General features: G+C 31.8%; 2 protein-coding genes across 2 annotated transcripts; both read left to right on the top strand.

Moving 5' to 3' along the window:
- Window positions 1-1,753: 1,753 nt before the first annotated feature.
- On the top strand, window positions 1,754-5,070 carry LOC123914603 (E3 ubiquitin-protein ligase SP1-like). Its single transcript, XM_045965822.1, has 10 exons — window positions 1,754-1,795; window positions 2,671-2,759; window positions 2,852-2,904; window positions 3,175-3,293; window positions 3,414-3,563; window positions 3,660-3,797; window positions 3,906-3,971; window positions 4,063-4,175; window positions 4,252-4,350; window positions 4,909-5,070. The coding sequence occupies exons 2-9, from the start codon at window positions 2,680-2,682 to the stop codon at window positions 4,331-4,333; spliced, it is 801 nt and encodes a 266-aa protein (XP_045821778.1). The 5' UTR covers window positions 1,754-1,795; window positions 2,671-2,679; the 3' UTR covers window positions 4,334-4,350; window positions 4,909-5,070.
- Window positions 5,071-6,247: 1,177 nt separating this feature from the next.
- Window positions 6,248-11,547, top strand: LOC123914682 (E3 ubiquitin-protein ligase SP1-like). Its single transcript, XM_045965885.1, has 11 exons — window positions 6,248-6,539; window positions 6,652-6,704; window positions 7,506-7,624; window positions 7,739-7,834; window positions 8,061-8,198; window positions 8,323-8,388; window positions 9,902-10,014; window positions 10,089-10,199; window positions 10,390-10,433; window positions 10,514-10,616; window positions 11,058-11,547. Exons 1-11 carry the CDS (start codon window positions 6,460-6,462, stop codon window positions 11,158-11,160), a joined length of 1,026 nt encoding a protein of 341 aa, XP_045821841.1. The 5' UTR covers window positions 6,248-6,459; the 3' UTR covers window positions 11,161-11,547.
- Window positions 11,548-16,265: the final 4,718 nt, after the last annotated feature.

Raw genomic sequence — 16,265 nt, forward strand, 5'->3', positions numbered from 1 at the left:
TGTTTTAGTATTTCAGCGATCAATTTTATGCCAGCAAAACTAAAAAATTGTCTGCATATCTTAGAATTGATGACCCTAAATAATGGTAAAACTCAGACATTTGATAATGCATGAGACTGTCAAAATTGAATTAAAAAAAGACATAAGTAAAGGGTTCTAGGTATAGATGTTTAAAATTTCATAAATTTTAAAATGTAACGACAGAAAATAAATATTTGCTGAAGACTTGAAATCTTGTATGAGGATGGAAATTGGTCTCATAATTGGAAGATGCTGGTTACTCTCAATGTTAAAGTCTGCATTTGGCATGTGTGCTTAAGCAGTCTTTATGTGCATTGGGTGTGTGATTTGCAAGAGATCAATTGGAAATAGCTTTGATGCCTTTATGCAATGTTCGTATAGCAGACAATGTTGGGAAGAGGTACACATGTGGAAGACGATTCTTACTCTCCTGCATTGCCTGCAAAGACCAGTCATGTTTAAATACTCGTTCTTCCAGAAGTTTGCACTTCTTAATTAGCCAGGATAACAAGACACTTTTTGGAATGACAATTTGGTGTTTGTGAAGAGGGCGTAATACTCAGTTTTGGGATCTAACTTTGCAGTTATTCTGCACACAAAGACTGTCTTAGCAGATTGGGAGATTATTAACATGAAAGAGGAGGCTGGAATGTTTGATAGATCTTTGCGCCTCAATATAGGCCGAGACATGTTGCCACCACAGGAAGTTTGCAATGTAACTTTGACGCGACATTTTTTTATGATCATTTACTAGTTTTGGTAGGTGCCACAAATTGATTAGATCACACCCACACGACCATTTCGCGAGCGAGAGGTCTAGCGGCAGTTGCATCTTGCTCTTCAATGAGTTTACAACCTTGGTCTAAGGAACATGATATTTGAGCTAGAGTGCTAGACTGCAAAGATGTAGCTAATTAATAGTATTCAGCCACATAAAGATGACGACTTAGAATTCGAATTTCTTATAACCAAATGAAGAAACCTTCTTACTTTGAAATGAAGTCAACTTATTCCGGTAAAAAATAATGGAAAGTAAAAAAAAATAGAAAATGTTAAACTTGCTTAAATAAAACCTTATGATTTTTATTAGTAGAAATCAAACTCCAACTCCCACTCTTAAATAAAAAATAGAATAAGTGGAATGTAACCCTACCTCTCGATATATGCTATGTCCAATTAAGGTTGGGAAGGCAAATAAGCTAGTTTATAGCTTTTAGCTTATAAGCTAAAAGTTTTGTTTGATAATAGTTTTTAAAAAAGAGCTTATAACTTATTTTACTAGCTTATAGCTTATTTTTCAAACGCTAAGTAGCTTATGAGCTTATAGCTTATTTTACTAGCTTATAACTTATTTTTCAAACGCTAAGTAGCTTATGAGCTTATAGCTTATCATTTTTTCTTTCAATTTTACCCATATCATCTTATTTTAAAAAAATAAATATTAATTAAACATATGTTTTTTATGTCATTTTATACTTATAAGCTAGTTTAACTGCTAATTTTACCAAACACTGTAAATTCAATCGGCTAATTTATTCGCTATAAGCTTATCCACTGGCTAGCTTATCGGCTATAAGCTATTTTTTTACCCAATAAAGCCTAAGTTACCGTCGCTTCTAAGCATATAATATACTAAGCTTTCTTGCGTGACACGAATTTAAAACCCTAATAGATCATTCTCCTTAGTCACAGTTCAAAACCCTCGCAAAACCTTCTCCACTTTTCTTCCGTATCATCTGTTTCCTTTCCGCATTTCGCCTTCACTGTCAGTCAGGTATCATCTCATTTGCAATTCTACGATCCATCCATCTCCTTTCCCTCTACATTGCGTCTCGTTCATTTTTTTGGTTGTATTCCATTTTCTATGTTACTTTATGGTTTCTATCTTCGATTTTGCAACCTTTTTTTTTTACTGTGATTAGTACAGTACTATTATTATTTGACTAGTTGTTGTTGTTGTTATTGTTGTTGTAGTAGTATTAATATTTCATATGACCTAGTTCTGTTCCTTTCAACAACAACAAATAGGTCATGACTTTGTGAATATTTCAAAAGGATTAGCGGCGCAGTTTGTTGTCTGTCACCTTTCATTCATGTGTAATTATTATCTTGGTGAATATAAATTTTTCTTTCTATTATATTTGGGTTTTAAAAATAAAAAATTCACCAATCATTAGTTGGTTCAGTGGTGATTGACGCTGAACTTTGTAGGAAGGACCACGGTTTAATTCCCGCAACCGTGATCGGGATGAGACTGGAACCACTTGATGCCAGAACTGACCCCTGAATCAGATTAAACTGGTGGTGGTGAAAGCAAGAAAAAAATAAAAAAAATATTCATAACTCTGTCAAATTTTATTTGTATTAATTCTTCAAAGAATATGTTAGGGACTAAATTGATAATAAATAGATAAATTTAAGGACCAAATTGATAATAAGTAGATAAACTTAAGGACCAGATTGATAATAAGTGGTTAAATATAAGGACCAATTAGCAGTTTAATAGTCAGAGACATAAAATGACCTATTTGAAAGTGTCATACAAAGTCAGAGATTAATTTGGTGGTTTAATAAGAAAAGGTCATTCCTTGTATAATTGATTAATTGTGAGTGAATTATCTTTAATTGCCCAGTATTGTTGTTGTGAAGGTGGTTTTGATGGCGTGTTTATTCGTTGTGGGTAGCATTGTTTACTTCAGCGGTGCTGCTCTTTACATTTTTGCCGGAAAACATGTCAGGTAATAGTATCACCACAATCTGTTGGTTTGTGCCATTCCATGTAATTTTTCTTCTTTTTTATAATCATCAGCATTATTAATTTTTTGTACAGGGAGGCCAGGATTCTTAAATCTGTTACCCGGGTCAACCAGCTGAAGGACCTAGGCATGTTTCTATTTCCAGGAACCAAAACTTCTATTGGTTATTGATTTTGTTTTTTTCCTATGATTCTTGAATATACACATGCACGTTTAAATTGCTTCATTGTTGTTTTGAATAACATGATGCCAGTCAATGATCTTCAAAATTAATGTTTTTTCTTTTTTAAGTATTTTCTTGTATTGATGCACTTTCATTATCTTACTACTTGATCATCGATGTTACAATTTGTGCTGCTGTGGTTTATGACCATGCTTGTTATTCTTCACTATTCAGCACAACTGTTGGATGAAGAAATATCACCCTTGGCTGTTACAATCTCTGGCGAAGTTGCTTCTGAAAACCCAATGAAGTGTGAGATTGCCAATTTAAGAGGTGTAATAGCTGAAGAAACCGTATGTAAACTTCAATTTCTGACGAGCATTAACGATCTCTTTTTTTTTATAAGGATGTTGCTTATCTCACTTTAGCTCTTTGCAACTAATACTATACATGTTTTGCAATTTTATTTTTAGGTAGAGAAAATTTATCTTAAAAATGAGGATTTTACTATTAGGCAAAAAGAGAAATGCAACTGTGTTAATCACAACAAGACATGCAATGTTGCCTGGACACTACATTCTGAGTTTATCTCATCCATTCCTAAAGAGGTCCCATGGTATCTGGTGTGTAGTGTTTGTTCCTCTAATGCAGTTTTTGTTGTTACTATATATATATATATTCTGTGTTAAAACCAAATTCACTTCAATTTCATGTGTTAGGATGATGGGACTGATCGTGTGTATGTTGTTGGAGCTCGTTTTGCGACTGATTTTGTATTACCTGTAAGAAGATCAAAATTTGACGAGTTGGGTCAGACACTTGTAGGTGAAACATCATATCATATTCAAGATATAAAGGTGGGGTCATTAGATCCAATCACTTCTGCTCCCCTCTCCTTCCAAACAATAAAAGAAAAATTAAAGCACTGATCAACTGTTTATTTTGTCATGAAATCATACTTTCAGATCCTTGGATTGAAGAGGATTGAACGAGTACTTCCGGTTGGAACTTTGTTGACTGTTGTTGGTGAGGTAATCTAATTAGTTTCAAGAATATAGTTAGTTTTATTCTCTATATAGTACATTTTGTTTTACAAGAATAACTTTTTAACTGTTTGATCAGGCCTCTAAAGATGATGACGGGACCATTCGAATTCAGCAACCTCCCAAAGGACCATTTTATGTGTCTTGCAAAATGATTGATGAACATATTGCAGATTTTGAGGGTTCTGCAAGGTTGCTTTATTTTATTGTTGTGTTTTGTGTGTTTTGGTCTACAAGATCTTTTTTATTGACTAACATTTCTTATTAGGTTGTGTAAGTATATTTCTATGGGCCTGACAACGATTGGTGCTAGTCTAATAGCCAAAAATGCAATTGGAAGTCGAGGTTGAACTGAACTGTGAAAAAGGTACAATCTACCAGAGTTTTTTCTTCTCATTAGTCATTAGTGGTCACAAACAGAATCTTATTGAACAAGTCATTAGTGGTCACAATCACAAACAGAATCTTTTCCATTTTATGTCTTTGATAAAACGATTGATGCACACATTGCAGATTTTGCGAGTCATGCAAGGTTGCTTTACTAAATAATTGCTTATTTGTGTATTTTGGTCTATATGATATAAGATTTTTTATTGACTAAAATTTCTTATTAGGTGGTGTAAATGTGTTTCTGTGAGCCTAACAGTGTTTGGTGCTTGGCTAATGATCAAACGCTAGTATGCTCTTTGGCATGTTTTGGAACACAGCATGCGTTGCGAAAAAGTTACAATAGTTTACTTTTTAGATTCATTGAATAATCGCTATAATTATTGGGGCGTATAATCTTAGAATTTTATGGGTCCCTTTGAAACCGTCGGTCTAACAAATTGGATATTGGATATTTTCTCCAATTCTTTTACATACCGTTAGTGTTGTCTTAAGTAGATTATATAAGCTAGGGTTGATATTCTTGTTTGATGCGCAGATTCAGTGGAAATTGCTCCTATGGCTCCTCCCGAAGGCGTTGGTAGACATCAAGTTGATTCTTCATAGTTGTGAATAGATAATTTTTTTTGCTGCAAGTTTTCTAAGTCAACATTTTTTTGTAAGAGAAGAGATATATTCTTTTATCAAATCTGAAGTTTTACAAAGATATTTCAATTTAAAACATTTCATTCTTTATTAAGCCAAAGTTTATGGTTCATAGAATTTTTGTTGTCAAGTTTTAATTATTATTATTTAAATAACACTAGTCTATAAAAGTTCACTTCCAAGCTTAAATTTCTGATACCACAAAAAACTCATTTCAATGATCACTTTCTAGACTCACGTTATCATTCAAACTCCTCCATTTTTTGTGATATAAAACACACACAAAGGTTCATCAATAACCAAGAGATATCTCGAGAGACTTGACATTACTTCATATTCTCAATAAAACCCTTCCACCATTGAATTGCAAATTCAACAAACATCATAAACAAAACAAAAAAAATCAGAAAAATTTGTTGCAATAGTGAATCTAGATCATCCATCTACGATTCAACAACCCTGAATCTCGATATTTTCACTTTCACACAATATAAGAGATCTCGACTGTTCCATTTTGAATTGAATGATCTAGATCAACTACTCTGTTACAAACTCAACACAATAATTGTGGTAAATCCAAATCCGTATAACCACACCCATCTTAAGAGCAATGACCGACACTTACCATTTTGAGTATAATAACAAACCTTAATCAAATTTATTTAAGGAGAAGAACCTTAATCAGATTTTTTACTTTGAAAAAGAAGGAACTCAATCATATAAGTATTTTTACTTTTTTTACATATCATGGCCACTACATGAAAAAGTTAACAACGAACTCACCTACATTTTACGTAAATAAATTAATATGAAGATGAATTAACATCGCGAAGACTTTTATTCCCTTCAAATTAGTAAAAAAATCAGACTCTTACTCTTTTAAGTCTATACGTAAAAATTGCTTAAAACAATATATTTATTTGGTAAAAAAAATTGGATCAAACACATCAAATTTTTGCTTATCTTTTAAGACAAAGATTAAAAAAAGAGGAGTGTTATCTAAATACAAAATTTGGGGACACAAAATTGACAAACATTTTTACCCCTCACAAGCACGGAAATCGTTGCATACAAATAATATTAAAAAAACAAAAAATATATATTTGTTGTATTTTTGTTTAAAAATTGTGTTGGAATAACATTTTCCTTAAAAAAAATGTTGCAAAGATTAAAATAAACTACATAATTATTTTATAATATAAAAAATTTACAAGAGTAAATAATGACATTGATTGATTTTGTGAGAAGGACCACATTACACGTAGGCATATCCATTTATATTCTTTTTCCCTTTCCTTCATCTTACTCATTCATTGCATCCAATTCCTAAACAAAATCTCTAACCTAACAAACCCAAATCGTTACAAAAACCCCTTTTCTCGTTTTCAATTCCAACCAACAAAAAAAAAATGAGTCTTTGAACTTGTTAGTGTTGTTGTTGAAGATGGCGACGGTTCCTTGGCATGGTATCAGTTGTTGTTTGAGTGCTGCTGCTCTTTATTATCTCGGTAGAACTAGTGGCAGGTTGTTTTCACCATAATAGCGTTAATTTCTGCCATTTTATATAACATAGTTTTTTTTTCTTCTATACTTTTTTATATGATTATTATAAGATTTTTTTTTTTTGTGTGTGTAGGGATGTTGATATGCTTAAATCTGTTAACCGGGTCAATCAGCTTAGGGAGCTAGGTTTGTGTTATCCTCAGGAACTGAAACTTCAATTGTAGTATTGTTGTGTTGAATAACATGATCCTATGAGGGTTTTTTTATTTTTTTATGTCTTGTATTGTATGGTTATTTAGTATTTTGAGATAGATCATTGGTTAAACTGGTTGGATAAAGTGCTTTTCCGTGTGTTTAGATTTTACATTTCATTGTTTGGTGAGCATAGCTCAACGTGATTCGAATCCTGGTACACCCACATATTCACTTTATAAAGTGAAAATTATAGCCACTAGGCTACTTGACCAAAAACAAACTAAAAAATTACATTTCATCAATTTTTTATTTTACAATTTCCATTTAATTGGTAGCTTAATTGAATACAAGTTGTTGTTTGAAGCTGTAGTGTTTTTTTAAGTTTGGTTGTTTTTTGAATGGTAGCGTTCGGGAGGGCAAATGTTGGTGGAAATTGCTAGTTGTCTTTCATATTGACCTTATTTGTGTTTTTTCAGAATAATCAATTGGCATAAATATTGTACCTTCTCAATAAGCTTTTTATGGCAATATTCTTTTGTCACTGTTTTGGTAACGATGAGTTTTCACTCCACAAGTGTTGTAGGCCTGAGACATCCATAAGATACTGGCTTCCTTGATATGTATACAAAATAATTACACTTGTTATTAAAACAAAATTGATGTGTGCTTCAACGGTGAAGAAAATAGAGATTAGATGCACTTTCACTGTGTTATAGTTAACTACCTGGTAATTAGTTATGCAATCTGTGCTGCTGTGGTTTCTGATCATGCTTGGGATTCTTCACTTTTCAGCACAACTGTTGGATGGAGAAATACTTCCCTTGGTTGTTGCAATTTCTGGAAGAGTTGATTCTGAAACCCCAATTAGCTGCAAGTCCAGTGGTGTAAGAGGTGTAATCGTTGAAGAAACAGTATGTATACTTACATTTCTGAATAGCATGAATAATCTCTTTTATAAGTATGTTGCCTATCTCATTTTAGTCTTTTTCATCTAATATTGTACCTTTTTACACTTTTCTTTTTAGGCAGAGCAACATTTTCTCAAACACAATGATGCTGGTTCCTGGATACAAGATTCTGCGTTAATGTTATCCAGGAGTAAAGAAGTTCCTTGGTATCTGGTGTGTACTTTGTCTCTTTTCTTATACTGAAGTTGTTGTTGGTTATCAGGATGATGGGATGCTTGCTTCTTAAATTAAGCTTCTGAACTGAAAAATCCCCTTCTGGAGTTGGAAAAGGAAAATGATAATAAATAAAATATTTTGTGAGAATATATATTCCATGAGTGGAAACCAAATTCACGTGAAATGATTATTTAAGTTAACAATTCCTTAAATTTTGTCTTAGGATGATGGAACTGATCACGTGCGTGTAGTTGGAGCTCGTGGTGCCACTGGTTTTGTATTACCTGTTGCAAGCGAGGCATTTGAAGAGTCGGGTCGGACACTTGTACGCGGAACATTGGACTATCTCCAAGGTCTAAAGGTGGGAATATTAGTACACGGCTGCACATCATTCACTTGCTGCTGCTCCCCTCTCTCCCCTGCAAAAAATTGATGCACTCGAATGCTTATTTTGTAAACTGACATAATTGAAATTATATTTTCAGATGCTAGGAGTTAGGAGAGTTGAACGGGTACTTCCAGTTGGAACTTCCTTGAACGTTGTTGGTGAGGTAATCTAATTAGTTTCAGATATATAGCTTGTTACTTTCTCAAGAATATCATATATTACAGAATCTCATTATAATTGGCATTAGTAGTGATGCAAAGTAGATAGGTATGGTACAAGATGTAACAGGTTACTAGCTAGAACAATAATTTCAATAAACATATGCTTCGGTGATATATATACCTCTGCCTCATGGTGTAACTTTTAGATTGAAACGGTTTGAAATGAACTCCACGTTATGAGTTATGAAACTCTAATTATAGTCATGGCTGTTTCTCACAAAATGAAATGCATTACAGCCTACGATGTAATTAAAGAAGTCTGTGTTCTAAACAATGTTTTAAAAACTGGACCGGAGATCGAACCGTTGAGATCACCGGTTCATGGTTCAATCGATTCAACCGGTTGAACCGTTATTAAACCGGTTGAACCGTATAATTAATAAATAAATAAATATATACTTTTTTTTTACTAAAAATAAATATATACTTATTAAGAATATATATGAGTAAAAAAAATTACATTACATCTCAATATATTATTTTTAAAGGCCAAATACTTCTTTTTTAGCAAAACTTTAGAAGCCCAATACTCTAGCCCAATATGCTTAATATATATATATATATATCACTCATAAGTTGAGTAACCCTAATTCTTAATCTCTCTAATCTCACATCAGAAAAGCAGAAGCCGCACAATATTATTATTTTCATTCTTTACCTTCTTTAACTTCAATTTCTCTAAATTAAGCAAACCAAGGTTCCTTTTCAAATGCACAGATCTATTTTCATTCTTCTCAAACTCATCTCTACCTCTCCTTCTTTCTTCTTAAATACCAACCTCTTTTTCTACTTTTTCAAATACACAGATCTGTTGTTGTTCTTAAGTTGATAATAGTGTATTAAGGGAAAGAGGATTTAGATATTGTTACAATTGCAAGTTTTGCAAAAATAGAGAATAAAAATAAACTTGTATTTAACTGAGAAAAAAGAAAAGAAGTAAAAGATCTGTGTTTTTTCAAATCAAAATCACAACTATTGCAATTGTAATTGATATGGATACTTCCAACTAAAAATCAACAACACAACCATTTGAAATAATTGCTGCATAATTGAAAATATGTAAAAAAAAAACGGAAAGTAAAAAAAGGTATGTTTTAAATACTGAAAAGAAAAAAAAAATCAGTTTTTTTAATAAAAAATCTGGACCGGCCGGTTTTGTAAAACCGGGACCGGTTCTTCCGGTTTTCACCGGTTCAGACCTGTTCGTACCGGTTTTTTAACGGTTTTACGGACTAGCGGTTCTGTGATGTTGACCGGACCGGTACTAGGCCCGGTTCCCGAGCGAACCGGTCGAACCGGCCGGTCCGGTCCGGTTTTTAAAACATTGGTTCTAAAGGAAAAAGGTCTTAGTTAGTATATTCAGTTTATCAACTCTGGTGTGTTTTTGTGTCTACTAATATTAAATCTTTGCTATGTCAAATTCTTCTTAAAATAATTTTTGAAATGTATGATCAGGTTGCTAGAGACGATGTCGGAACCATTCGAATTCAGCGACCCTCCAAAGGGCCATTTTATGTATCTCCCAAAACAATCGATGAACTCATTGCAAATCTTGGGAAATGGGCAAGGTGGCTTTACTTTATATTTGCTTATTGTATGTTTTTGCCTACAGGAATTTTTAATTAACCAATTTTCTTATTAGTTGGTATAAGTGCGCTTCTGTGGGCTTGACAGCGTTGGGTGTTTATATGATAGCCAATCATGCTATTCGATACATCTTGGAAAGACGGCGTCGCAACGAATTGCAGAAAAGGTACACATAACTGGTGACAAACCGAATACTGTTGAATACTTTTCAATTAGGAAGATAACTATACAATGTTGTTATGAACAAGAATTCACAATTCGCCCCTAAAGTTTAAGTGGAAATATGCCCTATGCATATGATTCCACTCCATTTAACATTGTCTTGCACCTTTAATAAAATGAACAATTTTATGCAGGGTTCTCGCTGCTGCTGCTAAGAAATCTGGACAAGATAATGAAGGTATATTGTGTTGATTCTACAATATTTAAATTTGCAATGGCTGTTTCAATAACTACTTGAAATTTATGATTCTGTCCCAGGTGAAAAGGCTGACATTTTATCCGATAGTGCTAAAAGGGAAAGCGCAATGCCAAATTTGTGTGTAATATGCCTTGAGCAGGAATATAACTCTGTTTTTGTACCGTAAGTTATCAATCTTATTATCTTATCTAATATAGGAAGCATGGCACTGAAAATGACAAGCATGCTTCCATATATGTGAATCTCTCCTCCAATTTTCCATTTTCTTTACTTATATTAGTATAGAATATCCCATTATAGTTTCTTCCTTATGATCTTTATGGACTATTATCAAACATGAAGATATATGTTGCCATAAATGTCTATTAGCTATATTTGAATCTTAAATTCAGCCTGTTTTACATGCAAAAAAGTCGGACTTTGCAGGAAATGTGTGAACTGAGCTATGTTATTTGTATTATTGTTATATATGGATACTTTCTAACGTACCAACATGCTTGCTAAAACCACTTAAACTTAGATGTTCAAACACCCTATAGTAGAATTATCTGTTTAATTTCACATTCCGAGTAAATGTTCCTAAGATCTATGTTGCAATGTCAGGTGTGGGCATATGTGCTGCTGTACAGCTTGCTCTTCGCACTTGACCAGTTGTCCTCTTTGCCGGAGACAGATAGAGAAGGCAGTAAAGACTTTCCGTCATTGAGTATACCATACATAAACCGACATGAGAAATTGAGAATAGGGAATCATACCCTATGAATCCAACAGTAACAATTTAGTCGACGGTGATTATATAATTTACCTAATTTTTAATCCATCATCTATGTCTGAGGAATCTCAAAACACTTTCAAATAAGCATCAAGATCAAATAAGTATCAAGATGGTGACTTACTGTTGGTTCTTTTGGCATCTTAAATTGTAAATATTTACTATCTTCTTTTTTACTTTTTGTTGGACTGTTCTGACAAATGATGTAACTTATTCCATGGATTTCTGTAAAAACTTATGTGTGTTGGTGAACACATTTTGTTAAGAGAAATGTTTCGCAGACGCTACTTTTAGTGTCTAACACCGTATCTTATACGGTTAGAATACGGTGTCAATTTTTAGATCACTCTTTTCTTAATGTGACTTGGGACTTGATACTGGATTATTTCTTCCATTCTTTGTAATTTCTATTTTGAAAAATTAGCATATTCCTCAAAAATAGGGTAATTATGTTTCGTCTTATATATGTTTTTAGTCATTGTAAAACGAGTTGATTTGCTTTGTCTCGGTCATCCCGTTAAATACACATATTTCTCATCAAAGTTTTACGAAGTGGTTTCAATCTAAAACATTTCATTCTTTATTAAATATGGTTCATGGGATTTTGTTGTCGAGTAACAGAGTGCCGTGAGAAAATTATCTTAAAATTGATTATCAGGAGAAAATACAATACTGTATCTTGATTGTACGAGTGTTTTTGAAAGAATGTTGATTTAAAGAAAAACACAAATTTCACTAGAAAATGTGAACAATGCTATTTTTGTTTTTGTTTTAAGTACTCAAACCCTTACAAGGGGAAAATAATGGTCTTAATAGTTCACCTTTGGATTTGTCTCATTAAGTTCTCACGTTACAGTCGTATGTTGCAACGAAGAGATTGAGGTCTATAGAAAATAATGCATAGTGCTTTTATAAAAGGTGTATCGTTTGACCTAAGAGATATTATTGTTTGTGTGGAGACTATTTAGCCAAAAAGAATGAGATAACACAAAACTGATATTGTGGCATATAATATGGAAAATTGGATCTGTGCAATCACACATTACTGTCAATACAATCTTGATTGGACAGTTCAAAATTTAAAAACTAAAACTCTACTTTTTCTAAAATTAAAATATACTTTTATCGTTGAGTGAATAATCTCGATCGAATGACCAAGATCAACTAACGCGTCACAAACTCCACGCAGGAACTATGTTATAAATTAAAATATGTATAAACGCACATAGCACCAACTACAACTTACCACATTTAAGAGATTTGGGTAAAAATTTGCTATATAAGGTGAAACAAATTCTCTCTAAGAGTTGTGATATACAGATATGAGTGACACTTCTTATGTCATTGGACATTAAAATTCAAAAAGATAGAGTTCGTAGAATTCTAGATTTGTCGTAAGATGCTCATATCAATAAAGTCTTAGAGAGGTTTTAGATGAAATGTTGTTCACCACGTATAGCACCCATTGTGAAGGGTGATATGTTCTATTTGGACCTATTCCCGAATAACGATTTTGAGAGGGAACAAATGCTTAATATTCTATATGCTTCCATCAGTGGAGGCCCCAATTTTGCATATTTACATATTTTTTCAATTGTAACTTTAAATTGTAAATAATTTTATTTTAGGTTAATATTAATCAAAACATTTTTTGTTTTTTATAAATGAAACAAAATAATTTATTGATTATGTTTAATACCAAAAAAATAATTGAAATAGACCATTGTGATTGAAGATAGATTTGAGAAAATGATGCCCAACCCACACGAAATTTGAAAGTTATGTTATTTTTAATTGTAATTGTCAAATTGCAATGAAAAATATTGTTCGACGGTGCAGAAAGCTTAACTTCAGAATAATTTGTTTGTAAAAAAAATAAACCGACATTTATTTTAAGAACCTGTTTAATAAACAAAAAAACATTTTCGTAAAAATTAGTTCATAAGTAGATAATAAGAAGACAACATATGTTTCAAAAAATGTGAATAAACCAATTAATTTGAGTTGATGGTGGTTTGGTCCATTAGACCTTTAAAAGAATGATTGTTACTCGAAGAAGTGTCTAAGCTATGGAATTTCGGAAAAGTTTTGGGGATAACTTGTGCAGTAGAAGGCATCGGCCGAAATTTTTGATTTTCGTGGTAGGAAAATTTGAGGTCGATGTTTACAATCCATTGATAATCATTTGTAAGTTTTAACCACCCATTAGTTAACATTGTATGTTTTGTCAGCATATTGAAATGAACATCATGTTTATTGAATTAATTAAATTAAACTTCATACTTTGGTAATTGAAATTACTATAAAGAAAAGACTTCAATAAGTGATAAATGCAATAGAAGGTTAAAACATAACATAACATATACATTAAGAAAAAATACATGCTACGACAATTGATCAAAAGTGTGACAAAATTAATGAATGATAAACAATACATCATTTGCACGATACTTCTAATACTTATAGTTCATAAAAAATCCGTTATCAATCATATCAATGTTACAATAAGAAAATTGTTATACTGCTTTCGCTCACCTGTGAATTTCAGCTTATTCCCTTCAATGATGTTATTGAGTCGACAAAATGTTGCCCAGCCTTCTCCAAATTTCACAGTGATTTGATCGCCAGTTGTAGTTGTCAATGTGCAAGTAACGACATTGTTTAAAGGTCCAGAAAGCTTAACTTCAGAATAATTTGTTTGTAATAGAAATAATCCAACTTTTTTTGGAAGAACCTATTTAACCAAACAACTTGATATTAATATAAAATAAGTAAATTATTTCAATATTGAACTTGAAAATAAATCATAATCTAACCAAATAATTTGAGTTGATTGTGGTTTGGTCCATTACAACTTGAAAAGAATGATTGTCATTTCCAAAAGTGCTTGAGCTGTGGAACGGTGAAAAATAAAAAGACTTTTTGTAATTTTTTTTTTATATTTTTAAATAAGAATTATTTTTGTAGAACTAAAATTATCATTAAAATTTAATATTTACTAATCATTAAAAACATAATTGTATAAGAACTAAATAGTACGGTATATTTAACTCCCTAAATAGTACGATATATAATGAATAAACAAACATAATTGATATAAAAAACATGAATAAAAGAGAGGCATAAATAAATAAACAAAACAATAGAGTAAAACTAGGGGGAATCTATGTAGCAGAATAAAACAAAAATAAAATAAGATGATATAGGTAAAAAATGCAGCCACGTAGTAGAAACAGATTTTGTGTTTCTCACTCAAATTCATTTGTTTGTTTATAATAATAAAAAAACAGATTTAGTTTTTTGAAGAATTATAAAGTTTGTAGTTTTTATTTCATAATTGCACTTGGTCAAAGTAGACAGACCACATGGTCTTTGTGCTATAGAGGCATATCTTTGTTTATTTACTTTTACTTTCTCTTCTTTCTCTTTCTCTATATACACTCATAAAATGTCGTGGTTCATTTTTTCTATACACTTTCTCTTCCTTTGTAAAAAAAAATTCATCTCTTCATTTTCTAACCAAAAAACAATTTTTTCACAAGGTATAATTTTTTCTTCTAGGAGAAGAAGCTTAACCTTTCCCTATCTTCATATTTCTATAGATTTTGTTTTTTTATATTTAGTATTTTAATCTTAACTTTATCCTTCCCTCTATGTATGCCAATTCTAATCTTGATTTTTATCCTTCTCTATTCTTTATTTTTTTTAATATACGTATTCTTGACTTTAAAATTTAGTATTCTAATCTTCTCTTTAGAAAAAGAGAATTTTCTCCTTTTTCCTATAACAATTTTTTCTCACTCAAATCCATTTGTTTGCTTATAATAATAATAAAACAGATTTAGCTTTTTGAAGAATTATAAAGTTTGTAGTTTTTATTTCATAACTAGTAATAGACCCGTGCTATCGCACGGGTCATAACATTACGCCTGTTTATTGTTTTCAGTTCGACTTTGATAAGTCGACATTTGTAAAGTAACATTAATATATTAACACTAATATTAACTTAACAACATTGAATCTCAAATAAAACATGTCAAATAAAATATCAAAGTTTAACTGAATTACAACTTGTTGTCAAAGTATAGTACAATTTAAAGGCAAACTTGAAACTAAGAATTAAACATTTAGGTAGCATACATATGGATCTCATATATATGTATCCAATTAAGTTGTAACCTTAAGAACCTTACAAACATTGGGATAAACATGTTTGAATTCAATTCGAAGTCTATCACCGAATTGTATTCCGTTGTCAAAGCAAAAGTTTTTCCATCCTCCAACAACTTGGACATTTTCAGAAGGATTAGTTGGATACCTCAAATGTACCTTTGAACTGTTTGTTCCTGGGACTTCAAGAATGAGGCTTTGCAACTTGAAATCACGAACATATGTTGATAATTCATTTGGCAAAGTCTATAAAAGAAAATTTGAAGAATGAAACCAATTTAAATTATAGATAATAAACATGATAGACATTTAAAAAAAAATAACTTCAGATGTGCAAAATGAATAGAAAAGAGAAAAACTAACAATTTATGTTCGGCTGCAATGGTTGAAATTGTTAAGACTGACGATGGTTGGCCGTCGGAGCGCCGCCGCCAACCACCGCGTCGGTCACCGGAAGTCCGCCGGAGGTCACTGGAAAACCAATGTCCGCCGACGTTCGCCGGAGCTCCGCCGCACCGTCCGTCGGTGGTCCGGCGTTGACCGCTGCATTGACCAATTCCCTCCACCACCTTATTAATTATTTATTTATTAAATTATATAATTAATTGAATTTGGAAAATTGGTTCTTTTTAACAAAAAAAAAGTATTGGGCTTTTTCTTTATTTTCCATGTATTCTTTAAATTAAAACGATGAGATTTTAAAATAGGTTTATGATACTGCACGAATCTGTCCATAAATGGACCATACTATTTTTAAGAAATTTTGACAAAATATTATTCTTATTTTCGGTTTTTATCATCATAAAAATTATTATTTTACTAAAAACAATTAAAGTCAATTTTTAGACCATTTTTAAGAGGTCTATATT

This window comes from Trifolium pratense, linkage group LG1 (assembly GCF_020283565.1).
Source record: "Trifolium pratense cultivar HEN17-A07 linkage group LG1, ARS_RC_1.1, whole genome shotgun sequence".
NCBI lineage: Eukaryota > Viridiplantae > Streptophyta > Magnoliopsida > Fabales > Fabaceae > Trifolium > Trifolium pratense.

What these genes read in the sequence shown, in the direction of transcription:
- LOC123914603 (XM_045965822.1), top strand. Translation starts at nt 2,680, where the DNA reads ATGGCGTGTTTATTCGTTGTGGGTAGCATTGTTTACTTCAGCGGTGCT. An exon ending in AAGAGGTCCCATGGTATCTG is followed by an intron (nt 3,564 to 3,659) that starts GTGTGTAGTGTT and finishes TTCATGTGTTAG; the next exon opens with GATGATGGGACTGATCGTGT. An exon ending in ATCATATTCAAGATATAAAG is followed by an intron (nt 3,798 to 3,905) that starts GTGGGGTCATTA and finishes TCATACTTTCAG; the next exon opens with ATCCTTGGATTGAAGAGGAT.
- LOC123914682 (XM_045965885.1), top strand. Translation starts at nt 6,460, where the DNA reads ATGGCGACGGTTCCTTGGCATGGTATCAGTTGTTGTTTGAGTGCTGCT. An exon ending in AAGAAGTTCCTTGGTATCTG is followed by an intron (nt 7,835 to 8,060) that starts GTGTGTACTTTG and finishes ATTTTGTCTTAG; the next exon opens with GATGATGGAACTGATCACGT. An exon ending in CCTTGAACGTTGTTGGTGAG is followed by an intron (nt 8,389 to 9,901) that starts GTAATCTAATTA and finishes ATGTATGATCAG; the next exon opens with GTTGCTAGAGACGATGTCGG.